This window comes from Anas platyrhynchos, chromosome 2, assembly GCF_047663525.1.
Source record: "Anas platyrhynchos isolate ZD024472 breed Pekin duck chromosome 2, IASCAAS_PekinDuck_T2T, whole genome shotgun sequence".
NCBI classification, from domain to species: Eukaryota; Metazoa; Chordata; class Aves; order Anseriformes; family Anatidae; genus Anas; species Anas platyrhynchos.
Window position 1 is genome coordinate 127,168,199 of NC_092588.1, and position 23,371 is coordinate 127,191,569.

At 36.0% G+C, this 23,371-nt stretch overlaps 1 protein-coding gene across 2 annotated transcripts in view; it reads right to left on the bottom strand.

Moving 5' to 3' along the window:
* Positions 1 to 23,371, bottom strand: part of ITGB8 (integrin subunit beta 8) — a 47,301-nt gene that overhangs the window by 14,420 nt on the left and 9,510 nt on the right. For both annotated transcript variants that reach the window (XM_027450911.3, XM_027450912.3), the window contains exons 2-9: positions 18,486 to 18,571; positions 15,632 to 15,806; positions 12,754 to 13,000; positions 11,696 to 11,861; positions 8,816 to 8,974; positions 3,797 to 3,892; positions 3,614 to 3,703; positions 885 to 1,019 (exon numbers count right to left, since the gene is read on the bottom strand). In XM_027450911.3, coding sequence (XP_027306712.2) covers positions 885 to 1,019; positions 3,614 to 3,703; positions 3,797 to 3,892; positions 8,816 to 8,974; positions 11,696 to 11,861; positions 12,754 to 13,000; positions 15,632 to 15,806; positions 18,486 to 18,571 — 1,154 coding nt within the window. The remainder of the gene's footprint in view (positions 1 to 884; positions 1,020 to 3,613; positions 3,704 to 3,796; positions 3,893 to 8,815; positions 8,975 to 11,695; positions 11,862 to 12,753; positions 13,001 to 15,631; positions 15,807 to 18,485; positions 18,572 to 23,371) is intronic.

Sequence of the window (23,371 nt, forward strand, 5' to 3'; positions counted from 1 at the left end):
AACATATCATATCTCCCTTAAAGAGTAGCATCTATTCAGCAGCAAATTATTCAGACAAAATACAGAATAGTATAAAACACATTTAAATGAACATATTTAAAACTCCCATGTTTAATCTACTGTTTTGCTTTGCTATTTCTACACACAGACACAATCAAATCCCATCAGCTGAGCTGTGTGTACATTGCAAGAAGGAAAGAACTCCTTGACCCCACTCTCCAGAAACACAGACCTCTTCCTGGCAAGCTACTGGTCCAAGCAATCAAATAAATATATCAAGGCACAGAGAAGTCGTTCTCGGAAGAAAATTGTGTTCCTTATATAAGCCAGACATCTTCCCCTGCATTTTCACAATGCATGATGCTCCAGTTTTAAAAGCCATTTCATTCAGTAGGTGGCACCAATCCAAATGGGGATAAATCATTTCATTAATTTAATTTATAAAATAAACTAGTTACCCATGACTCTGAGTGTGCAAGAAGGCTAGCAGAGCAAGGAGAGGGAAAGGTGGCATCTCCTACAGATCCAAGTAGCACAAATTCCAATGATTCTTTTCCATTGGGTGATTATCTTTCAACCTCTTTAAGTACAAATTTCATCACAATGAACACAGCCATTGTGTCCAGCAAAGGACAAAGAAGGATAGTTTTAATAGACATTAGCTTTCAGGAAAAGCTTTTAGCCTTAGTCTCATGAGATTAGTGAGAATTGAAATAAGATTCAGGAAAAATAAAACCCAAGAATAATAGAGAGTCTGTGATAATTAATCAGTAAAATCCAGTTTCAGTTTGAGTAAATCGCTAGAAGATTTCACACCATTGAAACCCAACCAAACAGAAAAATAAGTATTCCAGATCGTTGAAGAAAGAGAACTATAAACATACTTCTTCATTATATCCCACATTTTTACATCCTTCCATGCCAGTTTTTTTACTTCCATCAGGACAGATTGCAGTGATATTGAAATTAAGATCCTGGATCTGGTTATCCACTTGGATTTTCACTTCAGAGATTAGTTTCTGTAACCAGAAAACAACTTTTAGTTGCATTGCATCTCAATATATAATGTGTACTAGTGACTAATACCAAGTACTGCTACTATGACTAACTAAAAATGAAGAAAGCTTGTCTGTATGAATAAAGGAATGAATTAAAGCATTGTTTCCCATATAAAGACTTGATTACATTCCAAATATACACAACCAGTGAACTCGTAATTCTGATAAAGAGGATTACGTTTTCCAGATAAAAAATGTTGTCAGCTTTTCTAAAATGGTTTTGAGGCTGTATTTTTGGCAATTTGAAAATCTATTCCAGCAACCATGTGTAACAAAAAACACTTATTTTTTGAGAGACTATTCTGTATTTTAGCTAGACATTCAAAATAAAACAATAGACATACATACAGTCATTATTATTCAGCAGAAAAAGTTACTAATGAAATTGATGCTTTAAACTTTGGATGTTTTGCGTTTGTCTCAGCAATGTTTCCTCTGAGCAAAGCTTAGGGTGATACAAAGGCTACCGGGTTTGATTTATTTGGGTCAGCTAGGTCTATGTAAGTCAACAACTGGTTGATTCCCATTAGAGCTTTTTACAATATAAAATAATGAAAAAGCCAGCTACTTCGTAACTAGTATTTACTGCAACTTCTAAAATCTTAGTAATTATAAAAAGAATATTACTTCTTTTCCCTTCTGCAATTATATTAAAACTCTATACAATTCTATGAGATGAAAATTGCACAAAAAGATTATTAAAATTCATTGTATTTTACTATTTTTAAAATAGGATATTTTATTGTTACAAATAGAAATTTAATTACATGAATATGAACATATGCTTATCTTAGTGACTTTTTGAAAATTAGTGACTCATCCTTGGCTTTTTAGACAGGGATTTTCACCCAGGGTTTTCCACAACTAAGCCTAAGGCTTCCCTGCTTAGAAAATGAGTGCAAGAGGCTCACTGCCATCAAACATCAACACTAAATTTATTTTCTTATGTAAGTACTTTTGCTATCAAGAAAGCAAAACATTCAAGCCCTGTTCACTGTGTGTTTGTGTATTACAAGCCACTAAAAACATGATAAAAAACCTCAGAAGTATCAAGTCCAATGGAGTTAGAATGCGAAGGAAAATACTGTCAAAAAAATGAAAATAAAGTAAGAACAAACTGGGGGTGGCTGGAGCAGGAAAGTCCCACAGAATCTTCTATTTAAATAAAAGGATTATTTTGTAAATTTTTATTTCCTCTCCTTGAATGTTTGCCCTGTAGTATACTGTAAAAACTCTGATTCACTTTAGGATGGACAGTCTAAAAGGGGCAAAAGAACCATGAGTTTCAATACTATTTTTTTTGCCAGCAGTATTTTACAGTTTTCTGCAAGCCTTTATATTCAAAATGAAATTTCTTGATTTCATAAGAGAAAGTATAATACCAGAGAGAACTTTTATGCAATTTGATTATACTTCCTCTGCTTTTGACTGTCTTTGACTTCTGCACAACATTTCCAACATGAGACTGAAAAATGAGCACAAACCCACTCTATTGCTAGTAACAGACAAGGGACTTGGCTCTTCACTAAAGCCAATGGCTGCTGAAAGCAACCAAATAGCCTAATTTACATTGTTAACCTAGTACAATGGATGATTCTATTCCATCTCCAAATAATTAATGTGATGCACATAAATACCTTGCATACAGGCTTGTAGCTGATTTTTCAGCTTTTGAATCTTGCATGTTTATGTAACTTGCACACCTTGACAGAATTCAACTGTCTAATCCATTACTTTTATTTTGCTGCTGCTCTGTGGGCTCCCTTTATTACATCAAATATATACTACATGTGTTTTTTTTTTTTTTCAAACCTGTTTATCCCCCTTCCCACTCACTACCAAGATGACAGTCTCCACTTTCACGCTGCCATTTCCTGCCAAGCATTTATGAAAAAATAACTTAATGCTCTTTCCCATACTATGACTTCCAGTGGAGAACTCCTCCCAGAAGTTCACAAAACCATTTCCATTGTTTTCCCTCAAATCCCTATCAAAACTCTTCTTCGCTGCAATGCCTTAAAACCCTGAGTCATCACACTGCTTTGTGCAAAGCAAATGCTGCTTTCCACAATACTCTGTTGTCAAACTGCATCCTTGTAAATTCCCACCTGTTGTCCATTTGCTAAGAATTCATGATGTAAAACCCCCTACATACCACTGCATCTTTTTGTTCTGAATTTATATGATGCCCAGATAGCAGTGCCAGGTTTATAACTAAAGATCTGAGATTCCAAAATGCAAATGAGACCGACTTTTCTTTTGAAGTATCATGGCAAGAGGTGAAAAGAATCAAACATCATATTACGGAGCATCCTTAGTAAAGAAAAAGTGCCAGCCCTTGGCTTTGAGACCCAAACATCCTCTGAGATTGGAATTGTTATTGTGGGGCAGTATCACCCACCACCAACCTGGACATTCAGAAAATTAGGAAACTTATCCTGGTGGACTTCAGATAGGAGTCAACATTCTGGAAATTCCAACTTTAGGCTCTAGACTCTGAAACGTGAAAAAATCCTATACAAATACAGCATCCAACACCGTCATTCTGATCATACCTGATAAGCTTCTACCACCAAATCATTGAGATTTGCTGCTTGTGATTCTATTTGTCTTGCAACAGTACCAGGCAACAGAGGTAACAGATCCTGTGAAAAATACAATAATTTATGCACAGTTTTAATATTTAATATAAATACTGTGTTTTCAAATTTGGAAAAAGAATTTGTTTTCTAACCTACTTTATACCAATGGAACTGGCTTCCTTGAACTGCAAAAATAACATTGATGTTATTGTCAATCAATTTTTCAGAGAGTTGCCCAAGAGATGGATGCTCCTACAAAATACAACAGAAAAAAAAAAAAGAAGTTTAGTGGGGGAAACCTTACATTTTATATATGACACAATACAGGACTCCAAAGCCACTCTAATTCTTATTTCTAAATACACAAATGAATGCTAGGCCTACAGCCAAAAGAAGGTGGGACTACCCAAATTAACAGACCGTGACAGAAAAAAACAAATCACCAGCACATCAAGTCAGCTGTGACAGGCTTCTCTGTTGTCAGCTAGGCAGTGGTGCTGCACACTGGGAGGACCAACTGGACCCTTCACACAGCACCATTTTGCTGGTTTGAGCCTGATGCTCATGAAACAGCAGCTGAATATGGTGTTGTCTGGAAGAACAGGATTCCTGAGAACAACAGGTGGGTTCTTGTGCAAAAGTCAGGGAGGAGGAATGACATCAGATGAGGTATGCTTTTGGGGGTTGCAAGGTGAGTCATTAAGTTTGTTTCTCAGAAAGGTGTTTTGGCACCAGGAATCAGACACATCAGCTAAATAGGTCAGGTTCTGGCAACATCAATATCCTATACCTATCTTACAGCTGACACCTTTCTCCAAGACTTGCCTTAGGAGTGATGCCTCAAGCCATCACTTCAATGGCCTGCTACAGTTTCTGAACCATGCTGGTGCTTGAAGGTTTCATGAGTTTCACATCTCTCCTCCATGTTGACATTGTTCTACTTGGTGAACTGACTATTATAGCATGTCCTGTGCTGTGACCTGCCCTCCTATACTTCTTGTTGAAAGATCTGTTGTGGATTTGGGAACAAGAGGTGTGTGGCTATCCCTTCATCCAAGAAACGGGGAACCACAGAGGTGTTCGTGTGGTCTCAGTAGGCTTTATACATCTGTGCTGCGTGGCATTCCTCCAGTTCCAGTACTCTAAAGCAAACTGTATCTGAAAGTCACTGCTGATTTACCATATATGTGTCTGTGAATGCTTCCTAAGAGATAATTTCAATATTTAAAATTCATGACTAAAAATAGGGAAGTGACTGGGGCTTTTGCCTGTGTTTACCTTCCCCAAGTTTTCCTCAGGAGAGCAATAGACATACGTCAGGTTTTTCAATGTCTTTCCCCCACATATTTCTGCTGTCTTTCTCTTCCTGACATTTTTCATCATCTGTCCCATATTCTTTCTCTCTGTCCCTCTCTCCTACACAAACACACTCTCCCTGTTTTCATGCACAATTCATTACTCCTCGGAGTGCCACTTGTTATTCAAGGCACCCTGCAAGTCAACTGCTATCCTAACAGTAATTTGAAAGCCAGGACAGCAGAGAAAAAGTTATGCAAGGGGGTAAAATCCATTTTCCACCACATTGCACTACTATAAATAGCCTTGTATAGAAAGAACAAAGGAATTCCTTGCTGCAATTTGATCTTAGCAAGGATCTCAACTTATTTATTCTTGATAAGAGATTATATTTTTTAAGATAAGTGATGTATGTTAGGTAATACGGCAATAAACAGGCCTTCCTACAGCTGCAGCTGCGGAGCATGCCATATATGAGGGTCCAGAGAGCATAAATACCAGTACACAGCACGTTTACATGTGAAGTGCAGCAGCAGTGGCCATGTTGCCATTTTCACAACACAGCATTAAGGCCTCTTCCCTTCTCCGTGACCACAGACCACAGGGACAGGGCCTCCATTGCCCTTCACAAACCAACATGCCACATGCACCAGGCTGGCAGATCACAGATGCACCAAGTGGTCCCAGGACATGTCCTAGCAAAGCCAGATGTTCTACAAACACCTCCTGCACCGTGGGGCAGTGGTGAGGGATCATGAGAGGGTGCTCAAATGAGTCAGTCTGCTGGTTAACATATGACACTAGACATGTCCAAATGCCAGCAAAGTGCACCTTCAACATCTCTGCAACTAATGGCAAAAGTTTGAGATTGGTGGCATCAGGAATGGGTTTCCAACCCCTGATGAAACAAAAGCTTATTCAGATGGAGTTTACTGAAGTCAAGAGATGATACGCATAGACATGTGAAAGTTGTAGGGACTGGATCCCCAAACCACACAGCATGCTTACAAGTAATACTGGACTTCCATCTGTTTCTTAGCTCTAACTCATTACAGTGTCCACTTTGGTTAACAGTACATTTAATTCTCACTTCAGATTAGAAATAAAAATTTCCTTCTTATTAGAATTTTTTTTTTTTTTAAGCATCAGAAGAACCATACTATCTTTTTCATTTTAAGCATGTAAGGAGATGACATTAAGGGACTGTTGATCACTCAAGGAGCCTCATGTTGCTTGCTGTAAAAAAAACTTTGGTGTACATTTTTATCTTATCTACTCCTGCTACTGCTTAGGAGAATATATTCTCATTTTCTTTCTTGTTCCAATTCCATCATTCGTTTTATTATTTTAACCTACTATATTAAGTCTAGAAGATAACTAATACAGACATTAAGTATTTGAGAAAGAGAGTGAACCAAGCACATATCTAATTAAAATGGTCTAGATTTCTTTCTTACGCTCTTTCTGACCTCTGCGTAACTACTTAAAAAAAGTTAGAAAGAAATAGGCAGGAAAAACTGGAAATATTTTTTTTTTTGAAAATACATAAAGCAAAGTCATCTTAACTTCAACAAGAATAAAATAAAGTATGCCAGAATTCAGTCTTCTCTAGACTACCAGGCACTAAGAATGAAAGCAAGAGCACCATGTTATTACAGATGACTCTTAAAATTAACATTTCATATCATAATTGCACTGAGAAGGAAAAAAAAAAAAAGTAAAACTATGTTTCTTCTTTAATTTTTTTTTTGACAACCTTTCAAGACACCTCATTTAAATATTACTTACAGAGATATCCTTTTTCGGGTTTTACTTGTTCATTTGAAGTTTCTTCCTGTTTCTTTATGGATCTCTGGCTAATGACAATATGACTAAAATAATATATACTATTATAGGCTAATATTATTATAGCAGTGAGAAGAAAAAAAAAAGGCAAGAAACTACCTGCCCTTATAGACACTATTGTGTGTTATCATCTCAAATCTATTCCAGAAAATATCTGACACTGAGAAAGATTTCCATTCTAGACCTTTTCTATCACTAAATTTTATACGTGGGTCTGCAAGAATTAGCCAGTGGTTGAAAAAATATATGGGCCAGAAGCCAGAAGCCATGGGTCAAAATGTGCCAGGTTTTTCAAGGTCTTTTCATATGGCTGGCAAAATAAAGACAACCTAATTTCACAAAAAGCATGAATAACATCAAAAATCATAGAGATTTCTTACTCTATATGGGACAATAAAATCATGATTCTTCAGCCCAGAATTCAGAAAATCATTTAAAACCCATTCTTTAGTCAGCCATCAATCTGTCACTGAAAGAAATTAATTAATTTTGTCTGTATTTTATATTGGTGAGGTTTTACAGACTACAAAGAAGTTAATTTGCCAAATTGGATAGATTTTTTTTTTTTTGAAACTGAAAATATCTATATTAACAAAGAAATCCTGAATCCCACAGAAAGATTTTTATCTATAGCAATTGTGTAATAAAGTTGATAAAAAATAGAGATAGGGATGTCATAACAAATAAATATGCTCTCCTTTCCGGAAGGAAAATTTCTGGATTCTTTGCTTTGAGCAGAATAACGGAAGGGGTTGTGTTTATCCCAAGGACGCTGTAAAAATAATGAAACTGAACAGACTAGCAAAAGGAAAATAAATAATCCTGATATCAGTGAGGGAATATCCAAAAGGTGACAGAGGGAGTGCATTGAGGGAGTGCATTAATGCAAGAACATCAGATAATCGGAAATCCAGATGGTCTTCCTGCCAGCACATGCTTAGTTGCCTCCTCCGTTCAGCAAGGTCCCAAACACCCACCTATTCCTGGAAACCTCCCACATTTCACGATTGCACACCATACGGCTGGCCGCTACCTCCTGCTGCCTCGCAGTAAACACCCTGCACTGGGACTAAATTCAGGGCTAGCCTGGCCTACACCGAGCCCTCACTGATCTCCTGGCCGGGAACACAGGCTGGATGCTTCAGCTAAGTGCAGTGAGCACTGAGAAGAAAACCCTGATGTGCTCTGTACCACAGTTCATATTTCCATTTTCTGATGCTTACATAACAATTAAGCAATGATTCAAATAATTCACATTTCTTAAATGAATGAATTACATTCATAAAAGAAAACCATGCGATTAAATAGTAAAAATCATAGAGAAAAAAATCTTGTATCTCTATAGCTACCTTATACTTGAAGAAATCTTTTTGAAAGCTAAAAATATCTGCTGAAGTCTTATTGTTTGATACAGTGAATTTGAAGCAACTTTTTACACAGGTATTTTTTTACCTGTGTAATATTGGTTTTATACTGTGAGACTCAGAGAATGCTACATTAACACAACAAAGCTTTGTGGCACCAAAATGTTTTCTAGTCCATCAAGGTTGGATTAGCTCATTGGTGCTGTACATCTTCAGTTTCACTTTTACAAAGCTTTCTCAGTCAATGCAACTATGAATCTTCTGACCATAAGGCATGACCACCACCCTTGTCTTATTAGTACAAACATGCAATTTATACCTACTGCTTCTCCTGCTAAATATTGCAGAAACTTCCTATTTATACTTTACAGAAAATGTGTGCCATTCTAATGAGATAGTAATAGAATAAAAATAAAAATTAAAAAAACAACACATTAAAACAACAGTAATATATTCTTCTCTGCTCTGTACTGTTAACTCAGACTGAACAATACTTAATCCTAGATACAAAGGATGTCAATATTTCCATGTGACGTATTCTTTATTTTACATCTTGTCTACCTGAGAAAATATTAATTTAATAATTGAATTAAAAGCAATGCTTAGCACTGATCCAAAAACCTCGTTTACACCACTTCCCTGAAGGTAGAATGTATGACATATACCTTACCATACTCGTAGCTTTGACGTACACATTATCTTTCAAATGACAGTTTCCATCATGAGGAATTACAATCCCTGCTAATTTACTATCAAGGGCCAGATGGGAAGTTTGATCTGTCATCACAAGAAGTAGTCGCTTGGCTTCTTTGCGCCATCCGATGTGGCTCTGAAAAGAAAACAAAATTGAACATAAGAAAGTGATACCTACTTTCTAAAATGTTAAATAACAAAATGAAAGATGAACATAGAAGTCTACTTCCTGGTATTACACTACTCAGCAGCAGTGAGTTTAAACCAGGATATTTAATGCATTCAATCTGCTTTTGTGTGGAAAGATTTTTCACATTCTATGTCTGAAAACTACTTCTGAGAGTCAAAGCTCCACTTATCACTTGCTTTCTTTTTTGAAAGAAAATTCCTCAAAACATAAACAAGCTATGCATTATACAGTGGGCTTCAGTAACAGCTGCCACATTGTTATTACATACAAATGCATATGCATAGCATCCGTATAATTCTCTGGGATCCCAAAAGCATTACAACCAACAAATATGCATTAATTGGTATTGGTACTTGGAACCAATAGAAGCCCTCTTCTATTTTTACTTTCTATTTATTTGCTTGATATTCTAGTCATTCTCTAATTTCCTTTTCCTACACTGCTTTCCAGAAAAGACTTCTGCATATTATCATCCAATCATTAAACACACAGCTTGTGTGTCTTCATGCACTTGCAAATTGATAAAATCTTCATTATGCACAAAAATACTACAAATACCAATATCTCAGAGGATTATCAGCAAAGCAGTATCTGCAAAGGTGAATTGAATGTGCTTTAGGAATTCAGTGATGTGAAGGTTTGCAGGGCAAGCTTGTATCTGGGTTGGGTGCCAGTTTTTATTTTTCTAGAACATTTATTTTTCTGCAAATAATAATGTCTGCTTTAAATCAATTTTTGGAGAGGCAGACACGAATCACTTTAAATTCTTCTTCATCCTCCCTCTCTATTATTTTGTTTCCTTTTTCACTAATTCCATTTTTTCCTCCTTTTTCCTTCTTCTTTGCTCCTTCTTCCTACAACTCTCTCGTCTCTGCCACTTCCCTTAACACTGCCAGGTATCATCCATCTCATGTGAAACCTATCTGCAATAGTCCATGCATTCAGCCAGGGTTCAGGATTTATTCTCTCTTTCCTTTCTTTGCTTTGCAGAGAGGGATTTAGGCCTCTTCTCACACTTTTTCACTGCCAGCTCTGAACAGGGAATGAGTACCTAATAACAGTAGGGATAATAAGTGCAGATTATACTTATAATTATTAAGCTTACTGCTTACATGCAGGCACCAGCCTCACTCAGACAATCCTAGACAGCATTCCCCTAAACAAAGGTATTAAATTGTTTTTATAAACAACTTATATCTTAAAAAAATCCCAAATTTTCCTCCAACAGCATAGAACCTCCTTGCTCCTAAGACTCCATCACTTCACTTTGTCAGTTCAAGACTCCTACATTCATACATCACAGCAACCAAAATTTCAAAGTTGCTCCATGTACTAACCTGATACTGCTTGCAACAGGGATGTATGGGTTACAGCAAGTTGGAGCAAGTTATAAAGTTCCTTTGTGGGCAAAAGGAGCACACATTAATATAAATTATGGTAGTTATGAATTGCACATTGTTCTCATCCATTTTCATTCACTACTCAATTAGCACGAAAGCCTCTCCATTCTCACGAATGTTTTCGTTTATTGTTTTTGGAAGCATAGATTATTCTAAAACTCACACGTCCTAAATGTGGAATGTATCCAGTGAGAAACACTGAATTTTAAAGATTTTTTCCAAAGCTTCAGAATATTTTTTAACAGCTGTAATAACAGTTTCCATGAAGAGTGGATTTATTTACCTGTGTTACATCTCATAAAAATCTGAAAATAACATTGAAGCCAAACTATTCATTTTTAGCACAGTTTGCATTTCTTTTTGGCCTTGACTCCTTCTACTGTTCCAAAAGAGAATGTGAAAATTAAAAAAATAAAAGAATTACTCTGACATCATCTGCAGAGACAAGAACCACACCAAAAGCCTGTGATTTGGGCAGGAGCTGAATTACTTTCTGTAAGAGGACCAGAAAGAGTAACCCCCCAAATCAGCCAACTTTCAAAATTTCTGTTGTACTACTAGGCATACAAGGAAGATAACAAGCAAAAGAACCTTTAAGTGCAAACAATTTACTGTTATTAATAGTCTTAAATCTTGGGAACCACTAATGCAGATCTTTTTGATCCCTTTCTGCATGTAAGAGATGGTGATGCAATTCTGTTAATATAGAAAATTTTAATTAATTTTTAGTTGATTTGCATTTTGTCAAGTATTAACTCATCAAAAGCTGAGGTAATACTGAAGTGCATTTGTTCTTTGTTTCTATACAAGATGTGTAACTGATTCTTCAGTTTTCAGATACATTCTTGAGAAGAAATGTCAAATGGTATGTTTTTAACTGGGAAATAAAGGAAGTCTTCAATGATTTTTAAAACTGATTTTGTGATTGACCAAAAGTAATTTGTGTCTGTCCAAACAAGAAGCAGTTGCTTTCACTGTCCATCCTGTGCTGTCTAGACTGTTTAAAGCCATACTTAAAGAACATCATTAGCTAATATTGATAAACATCTCCTTATGCTATCCTTTTTCAATTTCAGCTGGAAAAAAGGGAAAAAGGGAAATAACGGAGAAGGAGGAAGAAGTTTTCAGGCCTAGAACTGACAGTCTGAATTCAGGAACACTGAGCACAGTTGCACCTACATATATATATACATATATATATATATGTATATATATATATACACTTGTTTGAACTGCCATTTGGTCTTTTGTTGATAACGCTCCTTACCTGGCACACAGCTGCTTGGAGCATCGCATCAAAGCCCCCTTCGGGTGTATCAATATTCCCAGAAATTTTTTGTTTATTCACTGCATTTCTGAATTCTGCTATATTGTCAGTCAGGGACAGAACGTGAATATAACCATGAGGCGGCATACAATCTAAATTATAATCACTGTGCAAAACAAAACAAAACAAAACAAGATTTAGAAAAAAGTCTACCACAGTTGTCCACATTTTCCATTTGAAAGAGATGTAAATATTCCTTATCAATCCACATAAAATCTTGTTACTCGTGAAAATGTATATATGAATGGTAAAAGAAATTATTAAAGAAAAATAACTCCACGTGAGATTAAGTTCAGTTGGAACTTGCTCTAATTTAAAATGAACAACAGATTTTTTTTAGTATTTTATGTAAATGTATATAATACAATACAAGTGAGACCTCACTTAGATAAGTGTTGAATGGCAGGTATAAAAGGTTGAATGCTTGAGAAAAGAAATTCAAGCCAGAGCACCTTTCTCATTTATAACGGGAATTAGTTCACATTACTACTGTGGAATTGGATAACAGGATTGGTTTTGATCCTTAAATGAGCTAAAAGAAAGAAACTGCATCACATTGACTAAAGTAGACATTTTCAAAAGAGAGCTAATGAATGCAGGACCATACAGCAGAAGATAAGTCCTAGGTTAGAAAGTACAAACCTCTTTAATGAATCTAGGCAACATACATCCAAACTCACTGAGAAAACAACAGTTGGCTATAAACACAAAACATATTCAAATAGACTAAAAAGATGTTGTTTGGCTCCTTTTTACAAACAAAAAGAAATGCACTTTTATTTTTTTTTTTGTTTTGATACAACAAACTTTTAAAAAAATCACTTACCACATATTTCAGAAGTAATCATTGTATAATGATTCTCAGCATTTTCTTAGGAACCAAGGCATAATGAAATAGAGACAGATTCTAAAGAGCTTTTAAAATACATATTCATAATGCATATTTGCATAATTTAATCATGTATTCATTCTACAGTAAATACAGAAAGATTACATACCTGCATTGGTTATGGATTCTACCTGGATGAATGCTAATATAGGGTGACACAGTTTTATCCACATAGGATCCAAATCCAAGTCGAAAATCAAGAGAAATATTTGCCATCTTTTTAGATAAAGCAAATCCAACGGAATTGAGTTTCTCTATATTGTTGTGCATAGAAGCTGAGACATCAACTAAATAGTAAAGGTCCACAGGATACTTCTCCAGAGGACGAACTTTTAATATAAAGTTTGCTTCACTTCCTGATTCAAAGGAAAATAATAAGTTTACTTACTTTGCTTATTTTTGAATGTACACTCTTAAAAATGTATCATTTTTGCAGCAACCTCAGCACAAAGTTCTTTATGTCAGCAAACAGAAAAATGAACAAACAAACAAGAAAACCTCCCAAGAGTAAATGAAACCTTGAAGCATAGCTCAAAAATAAGCTATAAAGGAGTTCTTTGTAGAACATCTTGCATTTCTTTTCTCACAGGAGTATTTTTGTGAAAATCTGACTTCTCCCCATTTTCTTTTAAACTCTGGGTTATGCAATCCCTTTGGCATGGTACCAAAAAGCAGTTACGACTCAAAAAGGACACAGATTTGCATACAAATTGTGGCCAGTCACTTCAAGGCTGATACTTGGAACCATATTAGCATATCCTGCAGTCTGTCATGTGTATCTAAAACTACACGTTTCATAAAGTGAGCACAACCTGAAAAACTCACGTAAATTAGGGATCAAACCAATTCAGTTCATTTGAAGAGAATACTCAGTAGAATCCAAATAAAAATAAACAAAAAGGTTTTAATGTTAAAAAAAAAAGTAAAAACTGACCTCTGTTTATCACAAGATAACAAATGTCTGCCTTTCCTGCAGAACTGCATCACAGATGTAATAAAAATGTTGAGGCCTTGGAAGCCCCTAAAAGATCGTACCTACATTGTTTCTCATCTATTTTCTGTGACTGTGTGACTATTCTGTGATTGTGCAATGCCAGTAGAGATTGATGGGACTTTCACTACAGGCAGTGGAGATATTTCAGTGGAAATTTCAGAGAAGTGTCATTCAATGCAATGAATTCAAATTCATTATTTGATGAATGAATTTATTTATTATTATTTAATGAATTCATTATTTAATGACAACCGAAGTGTCAGCTATCTTAGAGAAGAAATAAAAGAGTAGAGCCTTTGCATGATGAGTGACTCAATGAAGATACAGCAAAGGACAGGAAGAAATGATACACTACCAAAAATTATGCAGCTGTTCAATAAAGCTATCTTAACACATTCTGAAATAGATTTACTTTAAAAAAAAAAAAAGAAATTCAACCTGTTTATGTCATTAACTAGTGCATATGACATTGCTAGATAGTGTAATAAAAGTACGTGTAAGTGAACTGTGTCAAATTCTATCACAGATCTGACTCAAAAACATTGAATATGCAAAGTAGTTTTCAAATGGGCTAACTAAAAATATTTTTGCTTCCAATGTTCTTTGAACATAATCCACCTGAATTTTTCAGGATTTGTCTGTATGAGGTCTCACATTAAGAAAATAGAATTTCAGCTTGCTATGTTTCCTCATTGCCATTTTTTTTTTTTTTTGCAAATAACCTTACAGTATTTGTTTTGCATACAGAGAGTGAAGCCTATATTTTCTCCCAAGTAAAGCATGACAGTTTCAATTCATGTAAACAGTGATGAAAAAAAATGGAATCAAAACAAAAACATCTTTGGTCTGCCTGGTCAAATTTATGCTTGCCCCACTATGGCTGTATATCTGTGTATTTCCTTGTGGATTAAAATACAGGCAGAATGTCTATATAATAAAAGTTACTCTCTCTCTGTAGTTCTAGGAATTTCAGTCTTCCTCCTTCAAGCAAAAGCTTCAGCAAAGCATATGGAACCCCAAACTTAATTTCAGTACTGGCAAAATGGTTCATTAAGCCAATGTTTAGAAAGTGAAGTGTTTTCTATGAATCCAGTAAGCGTCAAAGCCTTCGTAACTAAATGCAATTACAGACTTTTCTATAGCTATCTCAGTTCCTGAGACCATTTATCAGTATAAAGCAGTCACTTCTTTGAAAGAAGAGTAGGGAAAGGAGAAGAAGGGTGATGCTGCTTTTTCAGTTTTATTATAAAGCTGGTAAACCAGATTTCCTTTGCGCTTTACACTCCTGCAGTTCCTTTCTTCTTCCTCATAATTGACAGAGAATTACTTTTATACAAAGGGAGATACAGTGAAGATCAGTGAGATATTATAGTACTTCGCACATTTCTTACTTAGTGTTTTTTTACCAGCAATTGATCACTTCAGTAGAGGGCAAATTGAGGTATATTAAAAATCCCTCAGATCAATAAAGAGATATAGATACTGTTAGGGCCAGGTGTGTCATGTTAAGAACTGAATACCTAAGTCTTCTTTATGAATCCATCCCTTTCTTTCATATTGGCTGTGGTGCCTTCACAGTTGTCTAGTCTTTGCACTTAAAAGTAACCAAATTATTAAGAAGCTTATCAAATGATGAATATAGGAATTAGAAATTTTAGCCCAATATACCTCCTGTAAGGAATACGTTTTATACACATGTAAGGGAAAATTATTTTGAAAGGAAAAATAATCAAGAAATCACAAGAGAAAACAGAAAAGACTATCTAAAATCCCTTTTCCACTTGATACTTGCATTATTCTGACCTTCAGATATGTTTGACAGAAACACTTCTTGCTTAAGACCATACTTTAATATGGGAGCAACACCATCACAGTCCTACAATGCAATGTTACAGCATCATTCTTCAAAATAGTGATTCCAGCTGCTTCTTAACAAAATATCTGTATTAAATATTATTGTATTGTATTATCCATGTGTTAGAGATAACCCAACCTGGACGCAGTTGGACTGAAACTTTTCCTGGTGTCACTTGTGTATTTGTTTCTTGATCACTGGGTATTGTTACACGAACTGTGGGATTTTCTACAAGATCTGATTGGCAGCCTCTTTTCATTAAGTTGGAAACAGTGTCACAGCGTCCCTTCTGTGTTCCATCGGCCATGAAATCCTGTTTTATAAAAGACCAAAACAACATAGCAATCTGAACTGAAAAAAATAACAGTAGTATTTTCAAAGGAAAGAGAAAAACAAAATAATAGTATTTGAAACAATAAAATATGCTACTATAATTGCATAAATTGTAGAACTAGTTTATGAAGGCCATATGTTTTACATAAGTGCAATGGCAAAATATTTAACTTAGATGTTAACCTAATTGCTACATTGACTATTTTTCTACAAAGAACAAAATTTCTGTGTGTGAGAAAGAGGATCTTGCACAACGAGAACAAGATGACTTTGGAGAAAAAGGAAACTATGTACTGTCACTATGTCACTAAAAATATTCTGTGCTATGCTATGAATTAGTTCCACCAAGAAAATGTCATTCACATAATTTCTAAACATGTCGGTTTTCAGAGGAAACCAACAGTTATCTTAGGGTAGTATTAAAAAGTAGAAGCAAAAGTCAGATTTAGGTTTACCTAACCTGCATTTATCTGTCACAGATGTTTAAGCTTTAACCCATAGCCTGCACAATAGCCAAAGACCAGCTGGACTACATCATTCCATTCCTCAGAAAGAGAAAGCTAAATTCTACCGGACTGGAGAGTTTAGGATGCCACCAACATGAAAAAAGCCTCGGCAACAACAGAAAAATGATTTGTAGTAGAATGGTGTCAGAAGCAGTGTGTCCTTTCTTGCAGTAAAAGGGCAAAGTTGCCAAGACTGTGGCAACATGATACAGTGCGAAATTCCTGACAACAAATCTGATGATTAGCATGATCCTGATCATGCAAGTGACAAAAAAGGCTTGACAAGATTCTTTGTACTCTTTCAAAGCATTAATCCATCTCAGCCACAGCTGGAGACCAAACAATGGACAATCTCTGATATTTCAGAGGCAGATGGGGAAAATAAACAATCAAAAAGTGCATAGAGCCAACTGTGTATTAGAGAATAAGTTGTCATTCAGATCCTGAAAAGACCAGAGAAAGCCCCTGAAGAATGAGACTTTTAAGTAATGTATCTTGTTTTCTAAGTTCCTACTCATTTTTGCAGTTTACATCCGGTACTGTTTTTTCACAATCTTATTTAGACAACAGAGAATTATTTTATTTTTTTAGGTTACTGCTATTTATACAGTCTTTTTGATTTATATAACTTCAGAGAGGTAGATTTTTAAATATACAAAGAACTTATCTACTCTCACTCTTATCACTGGTGATTGACAGATATGTTCTGAAGTTCACCATGTGGGGGTATAAAATCAAAGCATTTGAAGTGTTTTTCATGGCTGCTTTTATTATTAAAAACATAGTTAGGTGAAGCAGCCACACTAAGCTGAAAATTGCTCCTGTAACTTTACTCTGGGGAATTTCTATCTGAAATAATATGAGTTTTACCACTCCACAAACACAGACAGTGTGTAGGTGAGTGGTCTATCAAAGCATGGTACAAGAGCGTTTGACAAACCCCTGCCTTTGATGAATGGCTCTCAGGATTGACATGAGAAGCAAGGTAAGAGAAGCACATCAGAAGTCAAACCCCGTCAAATCTGGGCATCTGGTTAGAAGGAACCCTCCTACAGCTCCATATCACTGGAATGCTAAGAAGCACTGTTCTGTGACAAACACAAATGTTGCAGGGTAAAATTGTGTCCTCTGCTAAGAGAGGATATCAGGTCACAGTAATGGACCACTCCACATTGTAATCCATGGTGCCATGTATATATGCCCTGAAACAGCTCTTGGACAACAAGTTCTCCTTGCCTCCATTCATCCTCACATTACCTATACTTGCATCACCCTAAGTTAATCATTCCAAGACACAGTATCTCTGATAAACTAATGCCAGTGCCTTATGCTCTCTTATCTCTTCCGTATATCTGCCCTAGGAATTTATCTACCTTCTATGCTAACCGGAAAGCTACCAGAGTGAATATTTATGTGACCTTCAAGACCATATAAACTTGCAAGTGCCAGCAATATTCTTAAAAACCTTGCTCCCCTGAAGTATTTAAAATGGTCCATCCTTACTTGAAATAACATAATCATCTGATTTTCTCTCTTAAACATATCCAGAAACAAACAAACAAACAAAAACATATTTTTACAGTTGTCAAGGAAATAATAATTTCAGAACAATTCTCTATATCTGAGATCTGTCTTCTGTGACGAGTCTCAGAACTGATAGTTTCAAGTGTCAAAACAGAAAAGTATCATTTTTTCCATTTGTGATGGGGGACATAAAATACGGTAAAATCAAAGTTAACTCCACTATTGCTAGCTATTGCTAAATGCAATAGGCATATATATAGACTTGCTCTGATATATAATAAGGTCTTAATACAAATTACTGATAACTAATTTTACTTTTGAAGCCAAAAACTGTTGAACTCTCAAAGTTACTATAAATCTGCCAAACCCATCTACAAAGCAGATGGAACGCATTAGAAAGTTCTCACTTTATTTAAAATTACTGCAATTTTCCAAATAAAAGATTGCATTTTCTCCTTTGGAAACTAAATATATTTCACATGATTTCTCAGGTGCTGTCTCCAGAGGTCATTTAAAGATTTTCCTGCTATTTCTCACGGTAATTTTAACAGTTTAGAAGTCTTTTATCTTTATAAAGATCAGAAGCAGCTAAAATTTAAAGTAAAAAATAAATAAGAAAAATGCCATACCTCTTGAGCACACCATCCACACTCTGGACCCAAAGCAAGACACTTTGTACATGTTCCTGCATTTGAAGTGGCACATCTGTTTTCCGCTGCAATGAAATACAAAACCAAACATTCATGATTTATGAAGGTATGTGGGAATTGTAAAATACCTAATTTTAAACCAAGATTTCAAAAATTACTTCACCAGATTAGCAGTGATGACAACATATCCAAACAGAAGTAAAACAGAACAAAGGCAGCCCAGTGAGGGAGTACGTGGAGCATTTTTGGTATCTACAGTCTAGAACTGTATGTATGGAAAGAATAAAATCCATTCTCAAGGCCGCATTTTTAAAACTCCAATTTAGAATAATTTAGAAGTGAAAGTATATCTTTGGCATGTACCTTGCTGATTTACTGTCTAACAGAAAACATTTACCAGGTAGCTTATCTCTTCATAGACATTTTCCTCTTAAGTCATTTACACTTGACTGAGTTATTCATTATTCACTCTGCATGGAACCCAAAATATTTTCTCACCTTCTATAAATATACCCTCTGCATTTTCTGGAGTGAATAGTTTCCCAGAAGAGGCATATTTTTATTTTTATTTTTTCAGAAGCCAGTACAAATTTATCCAATATTAAGTATGTCACAGATTGAAGAAATAATTCTGCACTAACAACTGCAGAAAGCTGTGCCTACTAACAGGCAAAACACCTCTCTTTTTAGAGTAATGAGAGTGACTTCTCACAGTGAAAAGCATCATTAGGAACATATTTACTAAAATATCTTTCCATCTTTGTTTGATTGATTTCAGCTATGTATTCAAAGAGGAGATCCCCTGTCACATGAACAGCAAGTGCTAGTAGATCCCTCTGAATGATCCAAGGAACTAATGATCCAAGGAACTAATCACAGCTTGCAAGTTATTATCATCAGCAACATATATACCATTATCAGTATTAGCAAGACTGAAAAGCTTAATACAGCACAATTGCAGCATTATACTGATAACGGGTTAGCATTGATTTCAAAGGTCAGACATACATTTCACATAATCTGCTGTTTACAATTTGTGTTACAGATGTGATCAAAACAACAAGCTGGAAAGCAGCCTGAAAAGGTGGTAGAAGAGAGGAAAAAGTGCTTGAAGGAAGAGGTGGGCAGGGACAGATAAAGGAGAAGTTGCTGAGGAGAGAGAAAAGAGCAAGACAAAATCCCAAAGGTTTTTGTATGTTTGTTATGAAAACCAATATAACACATTTGGCTTGGATAGGAAATGAGAGCAAGCTCATCCGGCACCAACACAAGAAAACTTCTCTGCATGTATAAGAAGACAACTGCACTTGATGTTCTGGAGTCAGAAAGAGCAGAGCTGGGGGCTACAGAAAGAACTACCAGAAACCACAGGAGAGGAGGCAGTGAGGACTCCAGGTAGGTACAAGCAGGCACACGGCTGCAGAGCTTAATGCAGATCTACTTCTGGCCAGAACTGGGAAAGCGCAAATATGCAGGAAGAAAAGCTGTTGATGGAGTACAACTAAAAGGAATGTAACTGTTCTTGGCTTAGAGACATCTCTTCCACCTTCAGCTGTATACCAGCAGAGATGAAAGACAGCACAAGAGAAAGTAACATGATGCATTCAGTAGAAGTGACAAGGAAAGACTGGAAATGCTGATTTGCAGTACAGTGATGGCTAAAGACCACCATGAGTCAAAACAGTGAGGAGATGACACGAACTTTAAGGTTACTAATCAAGCAATGATCCATCTTAGAAGAGAACTATTCTGATAAGAATAAATAGTTGGCAGGACAAAATGAGGGGCTTCTGGATCTAGCTAAAAAGATACAGTATAAGATAAATTAATTTCTGGTCATCAACACGGGTAAACCAAAATAAACCAAATAATGAGTTTGGCCTAATTCATTTCCTACAATAGTTTCTGAGCCTCTCCTTGCTTAAAATATATAGTCTAATCCACATAACACAGGCATTGTACTCTCCCAGATTTTCACATTTACAAAAATTAAATGCTATTGAACATGTAAAAGTCATTCATGTCCTACTATAATGTACACATGCTAAAAATAATAAAAAGTGTCTAAGACTAGAACAACAGTATGGTATTTCCAGATGCATCAGAAAAACGGTTGAAAAATAATTGTCCCAGATTTTTTTTGGTGTGGTTAGCTTAGGTATCAAATCTACTAAGGTCTGATTTAGTTTGTTAATACATGCTGCTAAAATAGGTGTCCTTTGTGTCTCTCTAAACTGCTACAGCATAAGAAGTGATCTTAAAATCCAGTTTGGGTTTTCAGTGTGATCATGGCAGACTAAATGCTTTACCAAATGAGACACACAGTATTGCTGGATGCAAACCCCTCTGCTGATAACTCGCCAGTCTCATGAGCTCCATTTTCACAACATGAAGTCACGCATTGGCAATTGACGAGCTTGGTACCATTGGTTCAAAAATTTGATTTTTTTTGGAATAGAGAGAAACTTGAAGAAGGTTTATTAATGCCCAAGACACATTTTGGCTACATAACTACTGTAGTTCCTAAGTACACAGTCCCTTATAGCAGTAACATTTACGGACATGCTTTCATTCACCAAATATTTATTATTTAGTTATAAATGTACTCTAAAACCTTAACTGATTTAGTATGAACTTTTCAGTTTCTTTTAAAAATCATATGTTAAAACAAGAAACATTTTTTTATGAGTTGGCTCAACAAAGAACTGAGATTTTTCCTGCCACTTCACCAAAAACTGAGTCCAGACAAGAATGCGTTACTGCTCAGCCAAAGCTAAGGGCAAGTTTCTACTGGCTTCGTTATAACTGATGTATGCCAAAAGGTATTTTCAACAAGGGCCAAATTTTGTGCTGGGAACTGTGCAGGCATATGCATGTAATAAAAAATGAGTGCTGCAGGTTAAACTACACTTTTCCAGCCTCCCCCACAAAATACAACTGGGCTCCAACTACTGAGCACAGGTGTGGCAAGCCTAAACCTTCAGCAACAAGAGGGATCCAGGCTAGATGAAGATCCCGTATGTTATAATCATATCCTGCCTTCCTATTGTGAAAATAACTTTATCATGATCAGAGTATTTATCTGAGAGATGGAATAATAATAATGCACGCTAGGGTTGGAGAGTGCATGTTAAACAGCCATTTATTTTTTTTAACAGACAGCACGTTGTTCAAGTACAGCCAGGAATTTGGACTTACATTGACTTTGCTGTTGGTACACGTTTGTGCTGTTTTTGGAGGGTGCACCCTTTGTTATCTTAAAGCAAAAAGCCAAAACATAGAAGCTTATACTCCCTGATCATGGTCCTCAGACTGCTGTGCACTACTTAAGGCAAGATACAACATTATGTAGCCTCAATGGTGGTTTTTTTTGTTTGTTTGCTTCTTTGTTCCCCCCCCCCCCCCTTAAATTCTGCATCCAATCTTGTCCTGCAGCAGCATTTAACCAGGCTGTCCCTCTCCATTGATAATGTAGCCTTTGACAAAGTGCATGTAGCATTGCTTCTGAAGAAAGCTGCAGCTCTCCTGCAGTATTCTGCAGCTGCCATCACCTTTCTGCTTTCCTTCAGAGGCTGTACAACGTGATCCCTGCAGAGGGGACAGCCAGAATCTGTCCCAGCAAACGCGCAGCTTCTCCATTCACTTTGGCTGAATGTGCAGATACAATGAAAAGCATTGTAAAAATGTTACAGAGGGGGAATTTTTTCCATGATTATTGTGTCTGACACTTACTTGCTCAGATTACAAGGAAAAAATGAGAGCCTGTGCTTTCACTGCCAATCCTAAAACCTAATCCTGGAATTAGGGCTTTCTCCCCCCCTTTTTCCAAGCAAAGTCTCTTTACCCCTTGTGCACAATGGCATACTTCAAAAACATGCTTTGTCACCACTTGTTTTTCCAAGAGGGTTACAAGGTACACCTCTGAATAAACTCTTCCAGGTCCTCTCCCTTGTCCAAAAAAAGGGGATTTCAATTTGAAAATTGTGCATCTATTATGCTGCAGAACAAATTCCTAAGATTACTTGAACAAAATTACCAGATAATTTCTCTGCTTTTCTCCCTCTCCCATTTCTTACAGTACAGACTTGTTAATTTCACTGCTGTATTAGTGGTTGTCCACATTAGGTTCACTACTCAAATAGGAGCTAAACTGTACACGGATTTGGAAATATATTTTATAAGCAAGAGAAGCAGCAGTATTCTAAAACTGAGCATGTAAGAGATGTATATTCTATAAGAAAAAGAAGGTGTTTAAAAGAAAGGTGTGAAAGATGATTGGCAACATTAAATCCTGAGCACTGGAAAAAACTTCTGTAAACATGTAAACAAGTCAGTAAAAACACCTGTCCATTTGTCAGTCAATCAGACAAATAGAAAAACACCCCACCCCAGGTATCCTTTTCCATTCAAAAAAAATTTTTTTTTTAATCAGGAGTTACAGTATTCCTTAAAAGAAAAGCAGAATATACTGAAAGATAAATACATGATGTGGTTATAAAGAAGAAAGATAAATGAGACATAAACAAGATGTATACATATATGTCCTGATAAATGCAGTGAAAAGCACTACTGATGACCAAGTCCTGATGACCACGATGGGCTCCCATTCCTAACTCTGCCAGTATCCTACTGGTAGTTCTTGGTTTCCTCAATCACTCTGCGTTGCCATACGATCACATTGCTCTATGAGCCTGAAGGGCATTAATGAAAACCACACAAATGATTTTAAAAGTCATCAAAATGTCAAGTGATGCAGCAGTCTGCCTCAGTACAGCAAAGTTCATGTCTTTGACTATGCAGTGACTTAACCGAGAGTTTCCTTTTTTTTTTTTTTTTTTTTTTCACATTGTGCGAGCTCTAAGTCA